This window comes from Diospyros lotus, chromosome 7 (assembly GCF_014633365.1).
Source record: "Diospyros lotus cultivar Yz01 chromosome 7, ASM1463336v1, whole genome shotgun sequence".
NCBI classification, from domain to species: Eukaryota; Viridiplantae; Streptophyta; class Magnoliopsida; order Ericales; family Ebenaceae; genus Diospyros; species Diospyros lotus.
In genome coordinates, this window is record NC_068344.1 from 8,639,154 (window position 1) to 8,660,122 (window position 20,969).

Here is a 20,969-nt window from a genome sequence, read left to right on the forward strand (position 1 = left end):
ACTCGAGGGGAGGGACTGCAAGATAAAACTCGAATAAGGGAGTCTAAAAAAAATTGTCACATGGTCTTTTGGGATAATCAATTCGAGACAACTCTTTTAGTAAAATTACTTCTCTCAGAAACGTTATTTTCTCGATGAGAATTCTTTTTAAATAAAAAATTATAACACGTCTCAACCAAAATTTTAAGCCATTCACATTGTCACCTGAATGTAAATGAAATGGAGTTAAATTATTGTGTTTATGAAGTCAACCCGACTTTGAAATATAAAGTTTTATTTTTGAAAAATGGTCTTTTTATTTTTTTTATCTTTAATCTAGTTAAATTTATTTAGTTGTTCTCTCTAAGTTTTTTTTTTAGATGAGTAATTGGGTATTTTTATCATAAAATATTAATATTTGTGCAAAAAACCTAATAATATTTTGAGAGAGAGAGAGAAAAAATAGAGACCGTAATTTCAAAATTTGGAAGTGCGGTCATTTTGAAGACATTCCCCCGCATATTTCATATATTTTTTATGTTAAGAGGAATATATCATCTAAATTAGCAGTGGTAGAGGCAGGGGGCTGAAACCCTCCAATTTTTTTTAAAAGTTGATTTTGAATATTAAATTCTAGTTTCACAGCTCCCCCCCCCCCCCCCCTCATTTTCTTTCCCAAATTCTGTTAAATTCTAGTTTCACCCTTGACTTTCGTGGTTGGAAAAAAAAAATTCTATTGATGAAGTTGACGATTGAAAAAAAAAAAATTGAAGCTCTGCGGTTAAAAAAATCCTAGCTTTGCCCCTGTAAATTAGTAGTCTGAATTCAAATATTTCATCTTTTATTCAATTTTTCATATGATGCTCGAGATATAGCAAAAACTATTGACGCTTTGAATTTTTTCAATAACCACTTACCCACTAAAAAAAAAAAAACCCAACTCGAATTTAATCAAGTTTAAGTAATTCAATTTTATTCTCTGATTACATTACTTTTAAGTTTAGATAATATTATAATTAATTCGATTCTAAATTTATTTAAAATTGAACACTAATCCCACCCAATACATTGTGATGAATGCACATTACAATAATATAAGAAATGATGAACAGTCATGCCACGCATGCCTCCTATCACTTGCCCACAAAAAGCGGGCACCCAGCATCGAGTTCGATTTTGTTCACCCCTTTAATAAGGTGATCATCACCTTCATTATTTTTGTGAGAATAAAAAATAACAGAATTGATGTGGCACCACCTAGAATTAGTAGAATACCCATACGAGCTAATAGTCTCACCTGTCACGTGGATCACCGGAGAGACCGACACGTGGCAAGTCAACACTCCGGAGCGGAGCCCGAGAAATCCGGGCCGAACTGCAAGACCCGTTCCAACTTGACCGGGATTCTCGAGAGTCGTGCCCGCTCATCTCGGGTACCCCAAAACGGGTTCACCTATAAAAGACAAGGACTCTCGCCAGGTATATCCAAGCTCTACAACTCTCTCATTTACTTCTACTTGCATTTATTCTACTGATTTGAGCGTCGGAGTCCACCCTGGGGGATCCTAGCCCCGGCCCTCCATTGTCTTGCAGGTTCTACACCCGAGGTCTGACATCACCAAGTCCGAGGTACCATTCCCGAGGTCCAGTCGCAGAGGTGGCACGTGGTGGTCGGTCCCAAATACCATCATCATTTGGCGCCCACCGTGGGGCCGACGTCCAAACTCGCTAGCCTCTTCATTCCCTACCTCACGCTTCGGACTTCAACTCCTCACCTCGGACCTCAGGCTTTCCACAAGTGTCAAACGACTTTCACTCCTTGCTATAACTAACTACATGGCTCCCCGAAGAGACGTGACTCGTAGCCAGGTCGGAGCCAATCTAGGGGCCCCATAGCAAGGGGAAAATCCACCACCTCCAGCCAATCCAATGCCGGAGGACCGACTCACCAGGTTGGAAAACCAGGTCCAACAGCTAACTGAGTTGTTGACTGGTTATTTACACCAGACTGAACAGCATCGTTCGCATGTGCCCTCTCAGCGGGCGGAGCATCAGTCACCTCTTCCTGCTCGAGAGCCTCGTCAATCCCGCCAGACGGGTCAGGAAATCCACTCCTCTGAGGCGACAGGATCCACTTCTGCCCCCTCACGAGAAAGAGGGACTTCGCAGGAGAGACGATTGCGTTTCCTAGAAAAGCAACTCCAGGAACTCAAGAAGGGAAAGGAATGTTAGAACAGGAGGTGTTGTGGCACACACCAAGAGGGGGAGTGAATTGGTTATATTAAAAATTGAAGTAGAGAAACAGAGATATCATCCGTGTAAAAACAATCTTGTTTTGTGAAAAGTAAATATGAAATCTTATGGATGAATGAATGAATTAAGTAGGGATAAAAATGCTAACATGAACAAATAAAAACAAGAAGCACAGAAGACAAAAGATTTATAGTGGTTCGGCTTTCCAAGCCTAATCCATTACCTTAGCTACCCACTAAGGATTTTAAAACAAATTCACTATCAACCCCCTACTCAACCCGAGTAGGTCCTCTAGTCCGTGACTAGGAAAAACTTACAAACCTCCCAATATAATGGGCCCTCTAGCTTACGCTAGGACAATTACAGTAATCGTGAAGATGAGAGTCTAAGAGTACAAACTCTTAGTTACAAGCTCTCTACAACTGATAAATTTAGGTTTACAATGAATGTAACAGTGTATACAAAGCCTCAGAAATGTAAATACAGAGAGAGAAGATATTAATCGCTCGATGTAAAATGAAAGCTCGGTGGTTGAAGATATTAAATGTTTTCCAACAACCTTCAATCGATTCTCCCAACCCATATTTATAGTTGATGGTAGATAGATCCAAGAATCCGACCGTTGTGGTGGTTGGGCGAGCATTAAATGCGCCAAAAACTAGCCGTTGAAATTTTCTGTGAAACACATAGTCGACAGATCAAATAGGTTAGTCAACTATTTTATCAAATAAAACTAGCCATAGTCGACAGAAAGAAAATCATAGTCGACTATCTTATAACACAAAAATCCCATAGTCGACAGATACATATGCATAGTCGACTATTGCAAAAATGTGAAGAAAACTTTGAATTTACAGAACAAAAATAGTCGACAGATGAAAAAGCATAGTCGACTATCCTTTCACAATAGTCGACAGACACAAAAATAGTCGACAGATGCAAGATATAGTCGACAGATTGAAGAAGCATAGTCGACTATCCTTATGCATAGTCGACAGATTGAAGCACACAGTCGACAGATGAAGAAGATTTTCAATAGAATGAATTTTGAAAACATTACAACATATTTACATTTCTTTAGTTTAAGTAAATGTCCTCATTTTGTTTAATTTATATTTTACCTTCCATTTACTTTAATACATAAATGTAAATAAGAAAGTACCCCCCATTTAGATTCAATAAAAATATCTAAAAAATCAAAATCCATAAGAATAAAAAAGTAGAATTTGGATTTTAGAAGGAACTTAGGATTTTGCGATTTTATCACCTCCAAGATATACACTTTTCATCTCTTGAAAAATTCGTTAAAAATCATTTTATCACTAATGAATGTTAGTTATTGAATTACCGGGAGTTAGTTTTCTAAAAAGAAACCATTTTCATATATGTCTCCTTATAAGGTGCTAGGCTTCCAGACTTAGAAAAATATTGAAGCGATATCAAAACGAGTTTCAAGACATGATGCATGAACTAAAGGATTTTTCATACGATTAAGTTTCAAACCAAAACCTTTCATGCATGTATCAAAATATGAAAGCTTATTCTGAAGAATGAGATTTACATAAATGATTTTTCATACTTAAGATTGAATTTTCATCAAACACATTTATGTTCAAGTTGGTCTTTTGCCTTAGAACAATTTTAGCTCTATGTTGATCAACGACTTCAAAACTAATTTGAAAATCATTTTAGGAGATTCTTTTAAGACTAAAAACTTGACTTTGCAAATCTCTAACTAAAATAGAAAATCATAAATCTTTTTGGGTTTCATTTTAACAATGCACTTGAAATTGATTTTTGTTGAAAACCACCACCTTGATTCATGACTTAGGGATTTAATAACATATGTTTTTCATCATCGAAACTAAGCACAAGGGTAGAACATCAAGGAAGAGCTGCTCCACCTCGGCTCTAACCAACCCTTGAGTAAGGGCATCATGACAGAGGTTCCACCGGAAAGGTTTCGTATCCCCTCCATCAAGCTCTATGACGGAAGCACAGATCCCTATGACCACGTCGAGCTTTTCTGCTCTCACATGCTGGTGCAATCGGGGTCGGATGCGATGTGGTGCCGGGCATTTTCGGCTACTTTGGGAGGACATGCCCGGACCTGGTACTCCTGCCTTCCCCATCGTTCCATTAACCGCTGGGAAGAGCTGAAGACCTGTTTCTTAGCCCACTACGCTCCCTTGAAGCGCCACCGAAAGTCTTCCATGGCTCTGGTAAGCATCAAGCAAAACCAGGGTGAATCCCTAAGGGATTTCATGGCGAGGTTCAACGAGGAGGCATTGAGTATCGACGAGTTCGACCAGCGGATCGCAATGGTGGCTCTTCAAAATGGCTTGAGAGCTGGGCCATTTGCTCAGTCCTTGGCCAAGACTCCACCTCGTACTTTCACAGAGGCATTGGCCCGGGCTAATAAGTACATTAATGCTGAAGAGGTGATGAAGGTGAAGCAGGCGGAACAACCTGAAAGGAAGGAAAGAGAAAAGGAGAAGAAAAAGGCAGTAGTGGAGCAGAAGACGGACTATCGCCTCTCCCGAGCTCCAGATCGCCCGGGTTTCGAGGGTGCACGTGAAAGCCCGATGAGTTATACTCCTCTCAATGCCAGTCGAGCCGAGATTCTACTGGCATTGGAGGATAAGGATTATTTGCGGCGTCCTCCACCGCTGAGGTCTCCACCCAACACTCGAAACAAAAGGAAGTATTGCCGATTCCACCACGACCATGGTCATGTTACAGAGGACTGCATCCAGTTAAAAGAAGAGATTCAAGAGCTTATCAACCGGGGTTACCTTCGAGATTTCGTTGGCTAAGAAGGCATGAGTTTGGGTAGAGTTGAGTCCAAGTCGGATAATAGGAGAAGGTCTCCTACGCGGGATCGCTTCCGAGAGCGAAGTTGGACACCGTCCCGGAGAGAAGGAAAATAGCCTGTTGGGGATGGATGAGTTCCGGAACCTGTTGCAAATTCAAAAAGCTATGTGTAATTAGCGCATTGCTAGGTACTATAACCGATGAGTCCACGCTAGGAGTTTCATGCCTTGAGATCTTATATTGTGACGGTTCGACGTGAGTCATCCTCGAGACGCGAATAAACTAACTCCGAATTGGGATGGATCGTACCGGGTGGTAGAATCCTTAAGTTCGAGAGGCATATCGACTAGAAGACATGGAAGGCAAGTCCTTGAAGCATACCTGGAATGTCCAAAACTTAAGGAAGTTTTTTCAACGAGGAAGGGAATTCCTCAAATCTCTTTGTACTCTTTTTTAAGACTAATGGCAAGACTTCGCATTCTCTCCATCTAACAGCAATCTCACAAAGGCCAACACTTCGCCAAAGAAAAATCCAAGGGTCACGAGCCCTAGGCTGTCCCCAAAGGTGGACTAATGGCCACGGAAGAACTCTAGCCTAACACCCTCCTCCGTGAGGAAGTGGCTAAAATTCAAGGGTCACGAGCCCTAGGCCGTCCCCAAAGGTGGACTAATGGCCACGGAAGAACTCTAGCCTAACACCCTCCTCCGTGAGGGAGTGGCTAAAATCCAAGGGTCACAAGCCCTAGGCCGTCCCTAAAAGTGGACTAATGGTCACAGAAGAACTTTAGCCTAACACCCTCCTCCGTGAGGGAGTGGCTAAAATCCAAGGGTCACGAGTCCTAAGCCGTCCCCAAAGGTAGACTAATGGCCACGGAAAAATTCTAGCCCAACACCCTCCTCCGCGAGGGAATGGCTAAAATCCAAGGGTCACGAGCCCTAGATCGTCCCCAAAAGGTGGACTAATGGCCACGAAAAAACTCTAGCCCAACACCCTCATCCGCGAGGGAGTGGCTAAAATCCAAGGGTCACGAGCCCTAGGCTGTCCTCAAGGTGGACTAATGGCCCCGAAAAATCTCTAGCCCAACACCCTCCTCCGCGAGGGAGTGACTAAAATTCAAGTGTCACGAGCCCTAGGTCGTCTTCGAAAGTGGACTAATGGCCAAGGAAAAATTCTAGCCCAACACCCTCATCCGCGAGGGAGTGGCTAAAATCCAAGGGTCACGAGCCCTAGGCCGTCCTCAAGGTGGACTAATGGCCCCGAAAAATCTCTAGCCCAACACCCTCCTCTGCGAGGGAGTGACTAAAATTCAAGGGTCACGAGCCCTAGTCCGTCCTCGAAAGTGGACTAATGGCCAAGGAAAAATTCTAGCCCAACACCCTCCTCCGCGAGGGAATGGCTAAAATCCAAGGGTCAAGTGCCCTAGGCCGTCCACAAATAGAAGGTGGACTAATGGCCGGAAGAAACTCAACACCCTCCTCGACGAGGGAGTGACAAGAACCCAAGGGTCAGGATCCTAAGCCATTCCCAAGCCGAAGGTGAACTAATGGCAAAAAAAAAAAAAAAATCAAAGCCCAGTACCCTCTTCTGCGTGGGAGTGACTGAAATCCAAAGGTCAAGAGACCAAGGGATCCCATCTTGACAAGAGGATATCTCAGCCTAATCAGCCAGACCAAGGAATCCCACTAGAGGATATTCTAGCCTGACCAAGAGAAGAAAGACAGAGGTCAAGGAAGGAAAACCATAGCTGGACACAAGCCAAAAGGAGCTCAACAGACGTGACTTAGATTGAGAAATCTCAAACCACACCTGTGACAAAGAAAAGCTAAAGAAATTGGTTAGTCGACTTATTTTGTTGTTATTAATAAATTTATATATATATATATATATATATATATAAAAAGGGCAGGTGACCCAAGGTCGGCCATAGGCGACCTCAGCATACATATATATATATGCATTTACATTAAAGTATTTATATATATATACACATTGAAAAAAAAATTAGAAAAAGTAAGGAAGGGGGCAAGATCCCCAAGGGTCGGCCATGGCCGACCCAATATATCTATATATGTATATATATATTTATATATTAAAAAAAAAAAAAGCAAGCAAACGAGCAGGGGGGCAAGCACCCCAAGGGTGGCTGGCCTAGCCAGCCTTGGCTGAGGGAGGCCAGGTCAGTCCTGGCCGCACCTCAGCCATGGCCGAGCTTGGCCAGGGCGTGGCCGAGGCTGAGCGCGGCCATGCCGAGATCTGGCCTCGGCCAGGCAGACCTTTGCCTGGTCGAGGAAGAAGATACATTTAAAAAAAAAATAGAGAAAGAAAGATAAAAGTAAAAAATAATAAAATAAAAATAATATAAATAGAAAAAGCAAGGAAAAAAAACTAACCTCAAGAGTTTGGGGTTTGGTTGTCTCATACTTAAAAATACTCTTGTGCACCTTGGGAAAAATTTACAGTCAAATAAACTTAGAAATTAAGTTACTCCTCGACCCAGCAAGATTCTCAGCTCGGCTCAAAGAGTGGGGGCAAGTGATGTGGCACCACCTAGAATTACTAGAATACCCATACGCGCTAATAGTCTCACCTGCCACGTGGATCACCGAAGAGACCGACACGTGGCAAGTCAACACTCCGGAGCGGAGCCCGGGAAATCCAGGCCGAACTGCAAGACCCGTTCCAACTTGACTGGGATTCTCGGGAGTCGTGCCCGCTCATCTCGGGTACCCCAAAACGGGTTCGCCTATAAAAGACAAGGACTCTCGCCAGGTATATCCAAGCTCTACAGCTCTCTCATTTACTTCTGCTTGCATTTACTCTACTGATTTGAGCGTCGGAATCCACCCCGGGGGATCCTAGCCCCGGCCCTCCATTGTCTTGCAGGTTCTACACCCGAGGTCTGACATCACCAAGTCCGAGGTACCATTCCCAAGGTCCAGTCGCAAAGGTGGCATGTGGTGATCGGTCCCAAATACCATCATCAAGAATGATAATTAAAAATTACTCTATATCGTTCCGTTACTTTTCACCCTCACAAAAATAGTGAGGGTGATATCACCCCGTTAAAAGGGTGAACAAAATCGCTCTCCTCATCATCTGTTAGAATTAATGATAGCAACATGTCTTTATCATCAGTTCATCACCAGGCAACTATCAACCCCTCTAGATTGGGCCAAATATACTGCATGCTTCGTGTTGAGGTGTTTTTTAAATATAGTAATTATTTATTTTTAATTAATATTTTAAATATTATTTAATAGAGAATTATTTTTTTTAAAGTACACATATTTCTTTTAAGTAAAATAAGAGACCTGCTTTTTATGAAAAGTATAAAAACTTTTTATTAATAAATATACTGTAACTTTTATAAATATCGGCTTTCTTTATAATTAAATCACTTTTTAATACCTTATTATGCTTTTTAGTTATTTTTTAATTTATATTATAATAATAAAATATTAGCCATAGACTTATCACTTGCTTTCGATGTTAATAAACATAATACGATACCCACTTGTCAAATATTACTTTATTAACGTTACTTTCATGACACAATAAGGCAACAATACTTGACAGACCCATATACTTTCAAATTTGAGGGTACACAATATCATAGCTGAGTTTAGGTTTTTTTTTTTTTTTCCTTTTTCTCTAGTGATAAATGAAAGTCAAAATTTGATCTCATTTTCATTGGAGCTTAAATTGCGTTATAATTTAATGTAATTTGAGGCATTTGCATAGAAATTGTTTATAAATTAAAAATTACTTTATAGGACTTGGGTGATAAGGTTCACATATCCAAATTGTTCATTAACTTTGTATTCAAACTTAAACACCTTTGTATTCAAACTTAAACACCAAAGTCTAGCCTCAAGTTGAGGCCTAAGACCAACACCACTCTACGGCCCAGCCCACCTTTGTTTTCAAACTTGAACACCAAAGTCTACCCTCAAACTTTGAGGCCCAAGACCAACTCCACTCTCCTCGTTGAGAGAGTTGGCCTTGCCTTTTTACTAAAAGACTCCATCTACATTGCTATCCTTTAGTTCTTGCGATTAGGATAGTTCATTAACTTCAGTTTATTAGATGTAACGGGTAAATAATTGAAGGTTGTTGTGTCATCTTAGTCAATGTTCACCTTAACCCAAGTTCTCAATAAAACAAAAAAACAAAAAGAATCTCTATATGCCAAAAATTAACCCAACTAATGAGTTTTAGGACATTGTCTGAAACAAGGTAAGAAGTATTAAATGTTTAGACTTACTTAATTTACTTATGAGAGTTTCTATCTTTTTATATAAGCGATAGAATCGAGATATTTAGAATTATCATCTTTGAAATTCTTAAACTATATGATTCTAAGTTATAAGAAATTATTATGAGATGAACTAATAAAAATTATGTTTATCCTTAATTTTGCGGATAAGATATGAGTCAGATTGAGATATGACTTTTGAATTATTTAGACATGAGATGAATTAATGATTTTTTATTAATAATTATTTTTTGAGAGAATTGTACTTTTTTTTCTTACTATTTAATGATATAAAATAAGATAAAATTTTGACTATTTCTGCATTTTGAATACTCCAACGTCATTTTGTCGTAAGAGCGTGACAATCCCATGGGAGTGGGAGAAAGTTGCCCCCACTTGCCCGTAAGATAATTTAGTCCGGGCATTTATCTTGAGGAGAAATGATGTATTTGGACAAAACTGTCCTTGTATTATATGAATTGAAATTTCTTCTCTTTCATTGGCATCCCAACGTCCCTTTCTCTTGGTGGATTTTTATAAATTGGACCATTAATCCAATGCGTGAGTTGACCCGTTTCACGGGTTTTGAGGGTACAAGTCAGTTTTTGTTATTTTATTTGGACGAGATGGGCATTTTTGTAAAATGGAAAATTAAGCCAAGGTATTATAAATATCAATTCCCTTTTTAAAACAAGTAAGGAATAGTATTACCTTGAGAATTATTTTTTATTAAATGTTAAATAATATTATTTATTTTATTATTATCTCATCAGAACTTAATATTTGTAACCAAGCAATGACCGAGCCAGAAATTTTAGCAAAAATTAAACCCTAAAATTCTAAATTTTGTCTAAAATTAAATAATATAAAAAAATTAAAAATAATATAATATAAAAATATATATATATCAATAAATTATACAATCAACGTATTTTCATATTTTAATAACGTCGCACAATAATATCATTATTGATTTTATTAAATATCTATTTTTTAATATACACAACTAAGTTGTCGTTCAATCATTAATCTCTAATTTGATTGCATAGCCGAGTCTTGATAAACTTCATGACAGATTGTCATTTAATCATTAATTTTCAATTCAATTACGAAGTCGAATCTTGACAAACTTCATACCAGAAAATATGTTTTCTACCATAGTTTTAAATATATAATTGATAAATTTATAACAAAAATAAAAAAATTAATCCCTTTAATTAAAACATAATTAAAGAAATGGTCAAGGAATGTTAACATACACAAAAAAAAAGTGGATCAAATTTTCATATATTTTATTTTTAATTTTTGGCCGATACTGAAAAAAACACTGGTAGTCGCCACCAGCCACCATGACCGATGATTTTTGACGATCTGAGGCAATCACTCGACACCCTTATTCTCATCGATCAACATACACAAAAAATTAATAAAATCTAATGGCCAAATTTCATAAATCTAAGTTTAAACTTTTGGCCAAATCCAATACGCGTAAATAGATTTGAAAATTGTTATCAGCCATCGTGGCCGGTTGTTTTTGGCAATAAAAGGCAATCACCTTCAAAGAATAGACATTTAGAAAAAAAAAATAAAAAATATTAAATTATTAAATATAATAATTTTTCTAAAAATCTAGGTGTTCAACTGCCCACCTTTGGCTGCACGTGGCTCCGCCACTGCAACCAAGCAATGATTAGCCATCATGGTATCTAAAATTCTAGGATGACCCCACCTTAAGAATTTCAGTATATATGTAGCATTTAATTTCAATTTTTGACTATTTTAATATTTAATTTCAACATTGACTATTTCATTATATTTAGTCCCAACATTTATATTGAGGAGAAGTGATATATTTGGATAAAAAAGTCCTTATATTATATGAATGAGATTTCTTACGTCTTTCCACTGTATTAAGCTAATGTCCAGCTCCATGGATTTTGAGGGCATAAGTCAATTTTTTTTTTTTTTAATTTGGACGTGATGGACATTTTTGTAAAATAGAAAATTAAGCCAAGGTATTATAATATCAAATCCCTTTTGTAGAACAAATAAGGAATAGTTTTACCCTCAGAAATAATTTTCTACAAACTGTTAAACAATATTATTTAATTATATTATTATTTTATTTTATTATTAGTTTTATCTCATCATAATTTAATATTTATACCAAATGACCACGATTGTCATTCATCTTCAAAACTTTACAACTTCTAGGATGGTCCCACTTTACAAGTCTTGGTATATATATAACATTTAATTTCAATTTTGACTATTTCAATGTTTAAAGACAATACAAAACGAATAAAATCCCACCAACTCTTCTTTGTTGTCACTTTTAACATATTCTTATTAGTTTTGCACCCATATTCAATCATCAAATGGCAATATGCTTAATCTGAAATTAATTATCAATACAATGTGAGCGGTGTTTAATATTAACAACTTTTGTATTTGACGGAGCACCACCAATACTCTTCAAGTATGGTAGCATTTTCCATGAAATTGACACTTCTTTGGAAGATTGTGAGAGAGCTTGTTGTCTAGTGTGGGATGGAAAAGAAAAGTAAGAGATGATGACTAATGAGCGAGGCTGAGCCCCATACCCCATGGACAAAGAAGAGTCAGAAGTATTCGCAAGTTGGAGGGGCCGGTTGATGAGGAATTTGATCCGATTTTCATTCGCAGCTGATCCGATTTTATTTTTTTATTTTTTCGGCTCCTTAAGGAAAATAGGTCTTTATCTTTTATTTTTATTTTATTTAGGGGTATTTGTTAATCAAAATATGGGGTGAAAAAGTCAAAATATGAGATGCATTTCGAACTTTTATCATTTTTAATATATTTATTAAGTTTATTTGACCATTCTTAGAAAAATCATTTTATGACCTCCTATCTTATTAAAAATAAGATATGCATATCTCTCATCCCTTTCAAGATGAGCATATTTTCGTCCTTGCATATAAGAAAAAAATGATACATATGTTTTTTAATTCATTTCAAAGAATTTAACAAACAGTTTGATAAAAATTTTGGAATGCTTCTTAATTTTATCTTAATTATTTTATATCTTATTCCAAAAATTATTCTGATTTTATCTTGTTTATTTTAATAAATATTATCTTAATGGGTTTGACCACAGAAAATAATCTAGCCCAACTGATTTGTATTTTTCAGCCTTGGTCCTTAAATATTTGGCCCAGAAAAAAAGGACTTGGCTGTGGGTCAAAATTAAAAATGAAAACCAAAAATGGGCGCGGTTTTAGCCCAGCCCAGCTGGGAGGGCTAGGCTAAACCACCGGCCTAAAAGAAAAAAAAAAAAATGAAAAAGAAGAAGAGGACCAACCCAGAAGAGGAACCCGCGCCCCTTCGTCTTCTTCTTCTTCCTCCATCTGCTACAGAGACTCGCGCCGGATATGATTCCGTTGGATCTGTCGATTCGCCTCTGGTTCCGGTGGTCGACTCCGCTTCTGTCTCTTCCCAATGCTGTCGAGCGCCAGGAACGGAGAAGACGAAGGTCTCCTATTGCCTCCACCATCGCCGCTTCCCATCGCCGTCAAGCGTCAGGAACGGTGAAGATTAAGGGTCTCCTTCCTCCAACGTTGCTTCCGCCACCGCCGACGGTCCATCTCTGCCTCGTGTTCCCGTCGCGGTCGCCCGCTGCCGCATCTACAGGATCTGCAGGTCGAGAACATCCCGACTTGCTGTTTTACGGCGAAACAGCAAATTTTACAGAATTTGATTTTTTGATTGAATTTCGTGAGAAAATAAATCTTATTTCTGATAAAATAAAATAAATCTTATCTCTCGGTTCTACTTGTAAAATAAGAAAACAAATCCAATCTCTGGTAAATAAATCCAATCTGATCAGAATGGGATGATGTGTAATCTTACGTGTGAAACATGTGAATTTATATGACGATATTAAATAATTAATATAAAATTGATAAGGATTCGACATGAGTCAACTGCCGTACCATTGAGTAAACTGCCGTTCAGTTTGGTATAGGAAAATTATTGGACGCGTTACAGTCTCTGCAGCATATAACAAAGACTATGGAGTCAACTGCCGTGTCTGAACATATTATTCTCATTAGGAAATGTTGGTAATGGAGACAAAGGATCCACAATTTATGGGATCCCACAAATTGTGGATTTATGTGTTCGTATTTTCTTGGGTTGCTTTCTCTATTTTTTAGGTTGAATAATGGGAAATTTAGTTAGTTTTGTATATAAGATGTGGTAGATTGATTGTATGTTTTAATGATTATCATAAACATCATCCTTGGGTGTTTAACAGGTTCTTGTTCTCCTCCTCTTTGTTATCATTTTCTTTGCCTGCTAAGTGCACTAGCCTAGCTGTTTGGTTGCCCAGAAAATCCAGATGTCTCTTCCTATCGTTCTGTTTCTGTGCTTGTGTTCCCTATCACATCTGCAGCTTCTTCGCTCTGTTTCTGCTCATGCAGAAGACATCAATAGCAATAGCAACAGCAACAGCAACATCAAGATCAGCTGCCCCAACTCCTTTGGCTGTGGAAAATTCGAACCTCTGTATTTTCCGTTGACTAATCAGATTTATTCCCAGTGCGGCCTCTCCATAGTGTTCTGCAATGAAGACGATCAGCTTCCTCAAGCACATATCTATGATCCAAGTGAACGGTTTTCTCTCAATAACGTAACCGAAATCTCATCCTGTACCAACGGTAGCAGCAGGATTAAAGTCAATAACACAATCTTCAAAGCTGATTTAGATGCCAGAAATTGCAGAGCCTTGAGGAATTTGAGTTTACCCAACTCTGCTTCTCTTTCATTCTCCATCCCTCACAATCTCACCCTCTTCCAATGCAACAGAAGCTCCTTTGCATCTAGCTCTCCCACGGATAATCTCTATTTGAACTACACAGGCTGCGATGATCATAGCTATATTTACTACTACAAGTATCCACCACATCGTGATAACGTTTCTTATTCTCAAGCTCAACTTTTTAATGTCTGCTCCCTGATTCAGCTGCCTTTAAGTTCAGAAGAATTTGAACCTGGCGATGTCGGCGACCTATTCGAACTACTGACTGCTAGCTATTTCGTCGAATTGCAAGCGTCCGAGGATTGCCTAAAATGTCACCGCAGAGGAGGCCAATGTCAGGAGATCGGCCAAAAATTTCGCTGCACGGCCAAAACAGGTATCCTTTGCCGCATCTAAACGTCAAATATCATGGTATCAAGCTGCTGTCGTTCATAGACAGAACTTAACCATTCTATTTTCGAGGTTTTAGAATGTGAAATTCAATTTCATTCCTTAACCTGCTGTTTATGGCAGGAGGGGTAAACGTCAAACTGGTCACCCTCATGGGTAAGAACCTTCAAAACTGACTTCTCTGTTCCCAAACCACTTTTGATTTTCCATTTTTAAAGCTTTTCCATCCACAGCCCTAGACATCCGAGTAATCATTCTGTTTCAGCCCTGCTCCTAAATGGCTTAGCTTATTTTTTGCTAGGGAAGATTATAAACTCTTTATGAGTTAAATTGTTTTATTATTTGGTTGATAAAGTTGGAGAGACTTATAAGTTACCCCATCTTATAAGATTTTTCAACAATTTTTCTTAAAAGCTGAGATTCTTAGCTTTGTTTTCGAAGACCATACTATTGGTACTGCTTGAGCTACATCTTAAACTACACAATGCATTACAAATGACAAAAATATCTCTCGTGCCTCACCATCACACCTCACTATCTCGCACCATCTTAGATGAAAGGTATTTTAGTCATGCGTCTCACCACCTCACTTCACTGTCTTGGGTGAAGGGTATTTTAAACATTTTAACTATATTATATAGTCCAAGTTATAGCTCATGATATATATTAATAACATTTTTCTGTTTTCGATACCTTATAAAATGTTTAAAAAATCTATGATTGACCGAATAATATTTACATATGTTTTGATATTTATTATATGATAGAATAATGTGTTTAGATGTTAAATATTCTTATACTCATTTAAATTTATCACCGTCATAAAGCAAAAGGATTCTTTTTTCATGAAAAATAATTATAAACGTCTACAAAAAAGGACTTGGAAGGATATAAACCTACAACCTTATACTTGTCATAGTGTTGGTCATGACCATATATAGCCACTCTTGAGGACAAGCAAAAAGGAATTTTGCTCAACTAACTTGATGAAAGTAATTTTTATGAAACTAATTAACCCACATAACTGATCATTCAAGTCAATTTAAATATTACTTCTATGTATTGGTGTAAGTGGATATATATTTTACTCAAAAGTAGCATGTATAACCAATATAAATTTGAAATTTTATATATATGATACTTTCTGATTGCTATTTCATCTTGAAGGCTTAATTATAGGTACAGTAATTGGAACTATTGCATTAGTGGCCCTGATATTCTTGTTCTACTCTACCGAATGGAAACACTTGTCAAAAAGAATTCTTTGTTTTGCAAATCTTGGAAAAATAGATGATCAAAATGTTGAGGCTTTTCTAAAGAGCTTTGGTTCTCTTGTCCCTAAAAGATATAGCTATTTGGAGATTAAGAAAATTACCAACTCTTTCAACAATAAACTCGGTGAAGGAGGCTTTGGTGGTGTTTATAAAGGAAAGTTACATGATGGGCACCTCGTGGCAGTGAAACTTTTGAAGGAATCAAAAGGTGATGGAGAACAATTTATTAATGAGGTTGCAAGTATAAGTCGAACATCTCATGTTAATATTGTGAGTCTATTGGGTTTCTGTTATGAGAGTGGAAAAAGGGCTCTAATTTATGAGTTCATGGCTAATGGATCTCTCGACAAATTTATACACGATAGAAATATGCCAAAAGAACATGACTTGGGTTTGGAACAATTATATAAGATTGCAGTTGGTGTTGCTAAAGGGTTAGAGTACCTCCATTTGGGTTGTAAGACAAGGATTTTACACTTTGATATAAAGCCTCACAACATTCTTCTAGATGAAAATTTTTGTCCTAAAATATCTGATTTCGGACTTGCTAAACAATGTCTTCATAAGCAAAGTATCATATCATTGTTTGGAACAAGAGGGACGATTGGATATATTGCCCCTGAGTTATTTTCAAGACACTACGGAGGAATCTCTTATAAGGTAGATGTTTATAGCTATGGGATGATGATTTTGGACATAGTTGTGGGAAGAAAAAATTGGAATGATTCAGCCGTTGATTGTAGTAGTGATATATATTTTCCAAATTGGATATACAAACATCTTGAAAAGGAACAAGAAATTGGGCTTCATTGTATTACAAGCGAGGAAGAAAATGAAAAAGCAAGAAAGATGATAATAGTTGGCTTGTGGTGCATACAAACCAATCCTTCAAACCGTCCATCAATAACTAAAGTGTTGGAAATGTTAGAAGGAAACCTACATTCATTACATGTCCCACCCAAACCTCTCTTGTTTTCTATTAATGGACCGTTAATTACTGATTGTTCAACCACAGATGGCATCACATTATGTTGATCCAATGTGAGTTGAGGATGTAGAATTCTTTGAGAAGAAAGGTATAAAAATATTTACCTATGCAAATATTAGAAGTTTTTATTGATTACTGGGTTAGTAACAGAAATCTCAATTATTATAATGATTTGTAACTAAGGAAAATAATGTAAATTGTATGTTGATGATCATTTATGAAAAAAGGAAAAAAATAAAAAAAACTTAGCAACTGCTTATTCTTTTAAAGATGAGATATTGTGGTAGTTGTGTTTTTTTATAAATATTTTTTAATAGATATTATGATAGCTTTTTAACGCAGTGCAATATTAAGTCCAAGGTTAAATGATGTGTTTCATGTATATAAAACTCTACTTAGATAATTTATTTTATAATTCTCTTAAGAATTGAAGGGATAGCATGATGGGAAGGAGTTGGGTTTTACTCCTCAACTTTAATAACCCAACACCCACCTTGTATCTTGCTCCAAGCTTAGAGTTGGGTTATACCTTTCCTGTTTTAGAATTTTTTTAAAATTATGCTTAAATCTCTTATCTTTATTTCTTCTTTCATCTAGGTCTTTATTAGTTAGTCGTTGAATCAGTGGCCCTATTTCTAAGTTTGGTTCTCAATTCCATCCCATAGAGTTCTGAGTGCACTCGCACCCCAGTAATCTTTGAAATATCATACTACAACCCTATTTTCTTATAATTCTTGCATTTATACCCTTGATTTCTTTTTTTTCTTTTTTTTCTTGCCAAAATGTCCTTATTTAGGTTTTAATTTTGAGAAAATTATCAAAGTACACTTAAAAGGGTTATACTCTTTGACAAGATTATTAATAAACCCTTTGACCTTATTTATTTGAATTTTCTAATTCTTTATATATATATTTTTTAAATTTCTAGATGTTACAATTTTGTTATGGAGGCCTCAAAATAATTACATGGTGATGAATTACACCAGCTTCATAAAATTTATTGAATCTTTTAACCACATGAACACTTTTCATTGTTACCAAGAGTCTTGGAATTCTTAAAGACTATAAATGCATCCAACATTGTTGTTAAAATTGCAAATTAACTTGTACGATTTTACAAGTTTACATGTCATGAGGCATAAAACGAGTCAACTCAATTGTATGATTAGGTGTTTATAGAATTGGACCCAATTCACAAGTTTGTCAGTCTGAATTTACGAGTTTACCGATCCAAGTTTATGAGTTTACCATATATATATATGTATGTGTATATTTTTATTTGTGATGTTATCTACATGTACAAATAGGTGCAAATTTAAAGAATTAATCTTAAATATATTATAATCAGATCATAGGTGGGTCTAATTTTATATTAAGATTGATGATTAGTAAGAAATAAATATATCTCTTTGGTATTGATAACTTAATTAGTGTTGTAACAGCCCACCTTCTCAGGGCGTGTTATGCCTTAGGAAATTTAGGGCTTTTTTTTTTTTTCTAAAATTCCATAAGACCTATCTAGTGTTGACGAAATTACACAATCGTAAAATAAGCAGAAGCTGAATCGAACCTGCTCATGGCATTACATAATAACTGATCATGGCATTTATTACAAACTTGATACATAAACTTCTGAAAATAAATTAAATGTACATAATTCTTGAACTATTAACATAACATGGCACATTTACTTGTTTCTTTAACGTCTCGCTTTACTACACATCTTCAACCTCTGTACCATCACTGCAGATCCCGACTAGAACGTCGAATGTTCCAGGGGTGAACCCAAGTTAGATGATGAACTATCTAAGGTACATAATGCTATGTCATGTGTGTATGCAATGTCTTTTATCGTATGTGTCAACTGCACCCCTCATGCTACCTACCATTTTTGCGGCCACATTTTTTTAAGCTGGGGTGTATGGGCGCACCCTTGGTAAGGCAGCGGTGCCAGTTCATACTCCCTACGGCCTCAAATGCGTGTGATCAATGATATTAACATGTATTTATGCATTTCATATAATGGATGCAGCCTACGTGTTGGGTACATATCATAGTATGTCAATATGATGAAAGCATTCTTGAAGATAAACATTATAATCGTACTAAACTTGAAACGGTACACTTACAGCTAAGTTGTTTCGAAAGATGTGTCGGCCTCGAAAATCATGTCGAGCGGTTATTTCTGAAGCTTCTTGCCCTCAATGACTCCTAAACATTAGATTTATTGTTCAGAATATAATTTACTATTTCTCATAATTTCTATAATTTTTTTTTCTAAACCTTATTTCTTCAAAATTACATGATAATTATCTAAACTTTCATATTATTCAATTTCTCTTCATTAATATTCCTTAAATAATACTTCTAACATTCTGAAATTTTCTTGGAATTTTCCAACTTAATATCCTATTTTTTCTTTATTTCCATAATAGAAAAACTACTTAAATAAATAATAAAATTAGCATTTTCCAGAAAATTTTTCACAAAATAAGACATAAACAATATTCTAGATTTTTCGAAAATTTTTGAAATTTTTTTCAAAACTTTTTCCTATTTTATTTCATTTTCTTTTCTTTTCTTTTTTTTTTTTTTGCGGGCGCGTGGAAGGCACGCGCCCAGTCTGGTTCTTCTTCTCTGGCGGTTTCCTCCCCGCCGGCGAACCTCCCGAGCCCCCGAGCTTTGAAACGAGGCCCTACTCCCCTAAACCCGATCTCCGGAACCCAAATATGGCCTTAAAATTGAGAAAAAGGCACAAGAAGTACCTCGATTTGTCGATCGAAGGCGCGGCTCCAGCGACTTGCGCATTTTCCGGCGAGCTTGATTTCTTCTTCTCCGCTGCTTTGTTGGCCACCAAATACTCTAGGAAGCTTGCCCACGATGCAAGGATTACAACCCTACTTTCAAAACTCGCAAACGCTGCCTCAATCGACTGCTCTAAGAAGTAAAAATTTTTGGATGAATGGGGTTGCTTGATCGCGGCTATTTATAGCCAAACTCGGCTGCGAACGATCAAATCAAGGGTGCCACGCGTCCCTGGGGCCATTCCTAAGTTCATTTCCCATTAAACGCCCCCCTTCTCCCTGATTTCTTGTTTGCAGGCGGGGCCAGAGCATGGCGCGCGCCTACTTCGATCTTCTGGTAGATTTTGCATTTATATATATATATATATATATTTATACTTATTTACATATTTATACATATAACAGTACATACTATAATTTCTGGCATAAGCACTATTTATAAGCATATTTTAATTATACTATATGATTTAAACTAAATTAATTACATATCACTAAAAATAAATTTATACTTAATAAACATTTAAAATTCTAATAATTTATTTAGGGTCATATTCCTTATATCATTAAATAAATTTCGCTACTAAATTTATATATACTCATTGAAATTTCTTTAGGGCCTAAAATCAAGATATTTACGGTATCTCATGTATTATAAGTGTAATGAGTTAACGTTGAAATTTAATAATATTTATTATTTTTAAAACTTAATATTTTTATTTATATTTAATAATATATCTCACACAGTTGTCTAGCAATGATTCAACCCACTATCCCATGCATAATCCCTATTGTTTTCAATGGTCAAAGATCTCGCGTTGAATATAATACATAAAGTGAATTTTAATTACTTAATATATATATATATATATATAAACATATTGATCTGCCTATATATAATAAAAAAAATCAGGGAGATGGGAGGTGGGCTCAACCGGAGGTAGTGCAAGATACAACTCCAATAAGCGGGTCTCAAGAAAATTGTCATATGCTCTTTCAAAACAATTATTTCTCTCATAAACGTTATTTTTTAGAAGAACTTTCTCTACACAAAAGATTATAACAGGTCTCAACCAAAACTTTAGTCCATACACAATATTGTCACTTGAATGAAAATGAAATGGAGTTAAATTATTGTGTTTATCAACACTTGAAAATATAAAGTTTTATTTTAAGAAAATTATTTTTTTATTTTTTTTATCTCCAATCTAATTAAATTTGTTTAGTTGTCCTATCTGAGTTTATGAGATAAAGTGAGGATTGTGATTTTTAAATTTATAATTGCGGTCATTTTGAAGACATCTAAGCTTGGGTCAAGGCATAGCCCACTAAAGCCTAGGCCTAGGCCCTCAAGAGAAAGTGGGGTCCCAAAATTGATAATTAATTAATTTTTTAATATTTTGAGACACAAAA

General features: G+C 36.5%; 1 protein-coding gene across 2 annotated transcripts in view; it reads left to right on the forward strand.

The window, feature by feature from the left end:
- Nucleotides 1-20,969, forward strand: part of LOC127805956 (LEAF RUST 10 DISEASE-RESISTANCE LOCUS RECEPTOR-LIKE PROTEIN KINASE-like 2.1) — a 114,136-nt gene that overhangs the window by 3,446 nt on the left and 89,721 nt on the right. Inside the window, exons 3-4 of one of the 2 annotated variants that reach the window (XM_052342815.1) lie at nt 13,766-14,479; nt 15,661-16,211. In XM_052342815.1, the coding sequence (XP_052198775.1) occupies nt 13,766-14,479; nt 15,661-16,211 (1,265 nt within the window). The remainder of the gene's footprint in view (nt 1-13,765; nt 14,480-15,660; nt 16,212-20,969) is intronic. The other variant, XM_052342814.1, reaches the window with a different exon arrangement.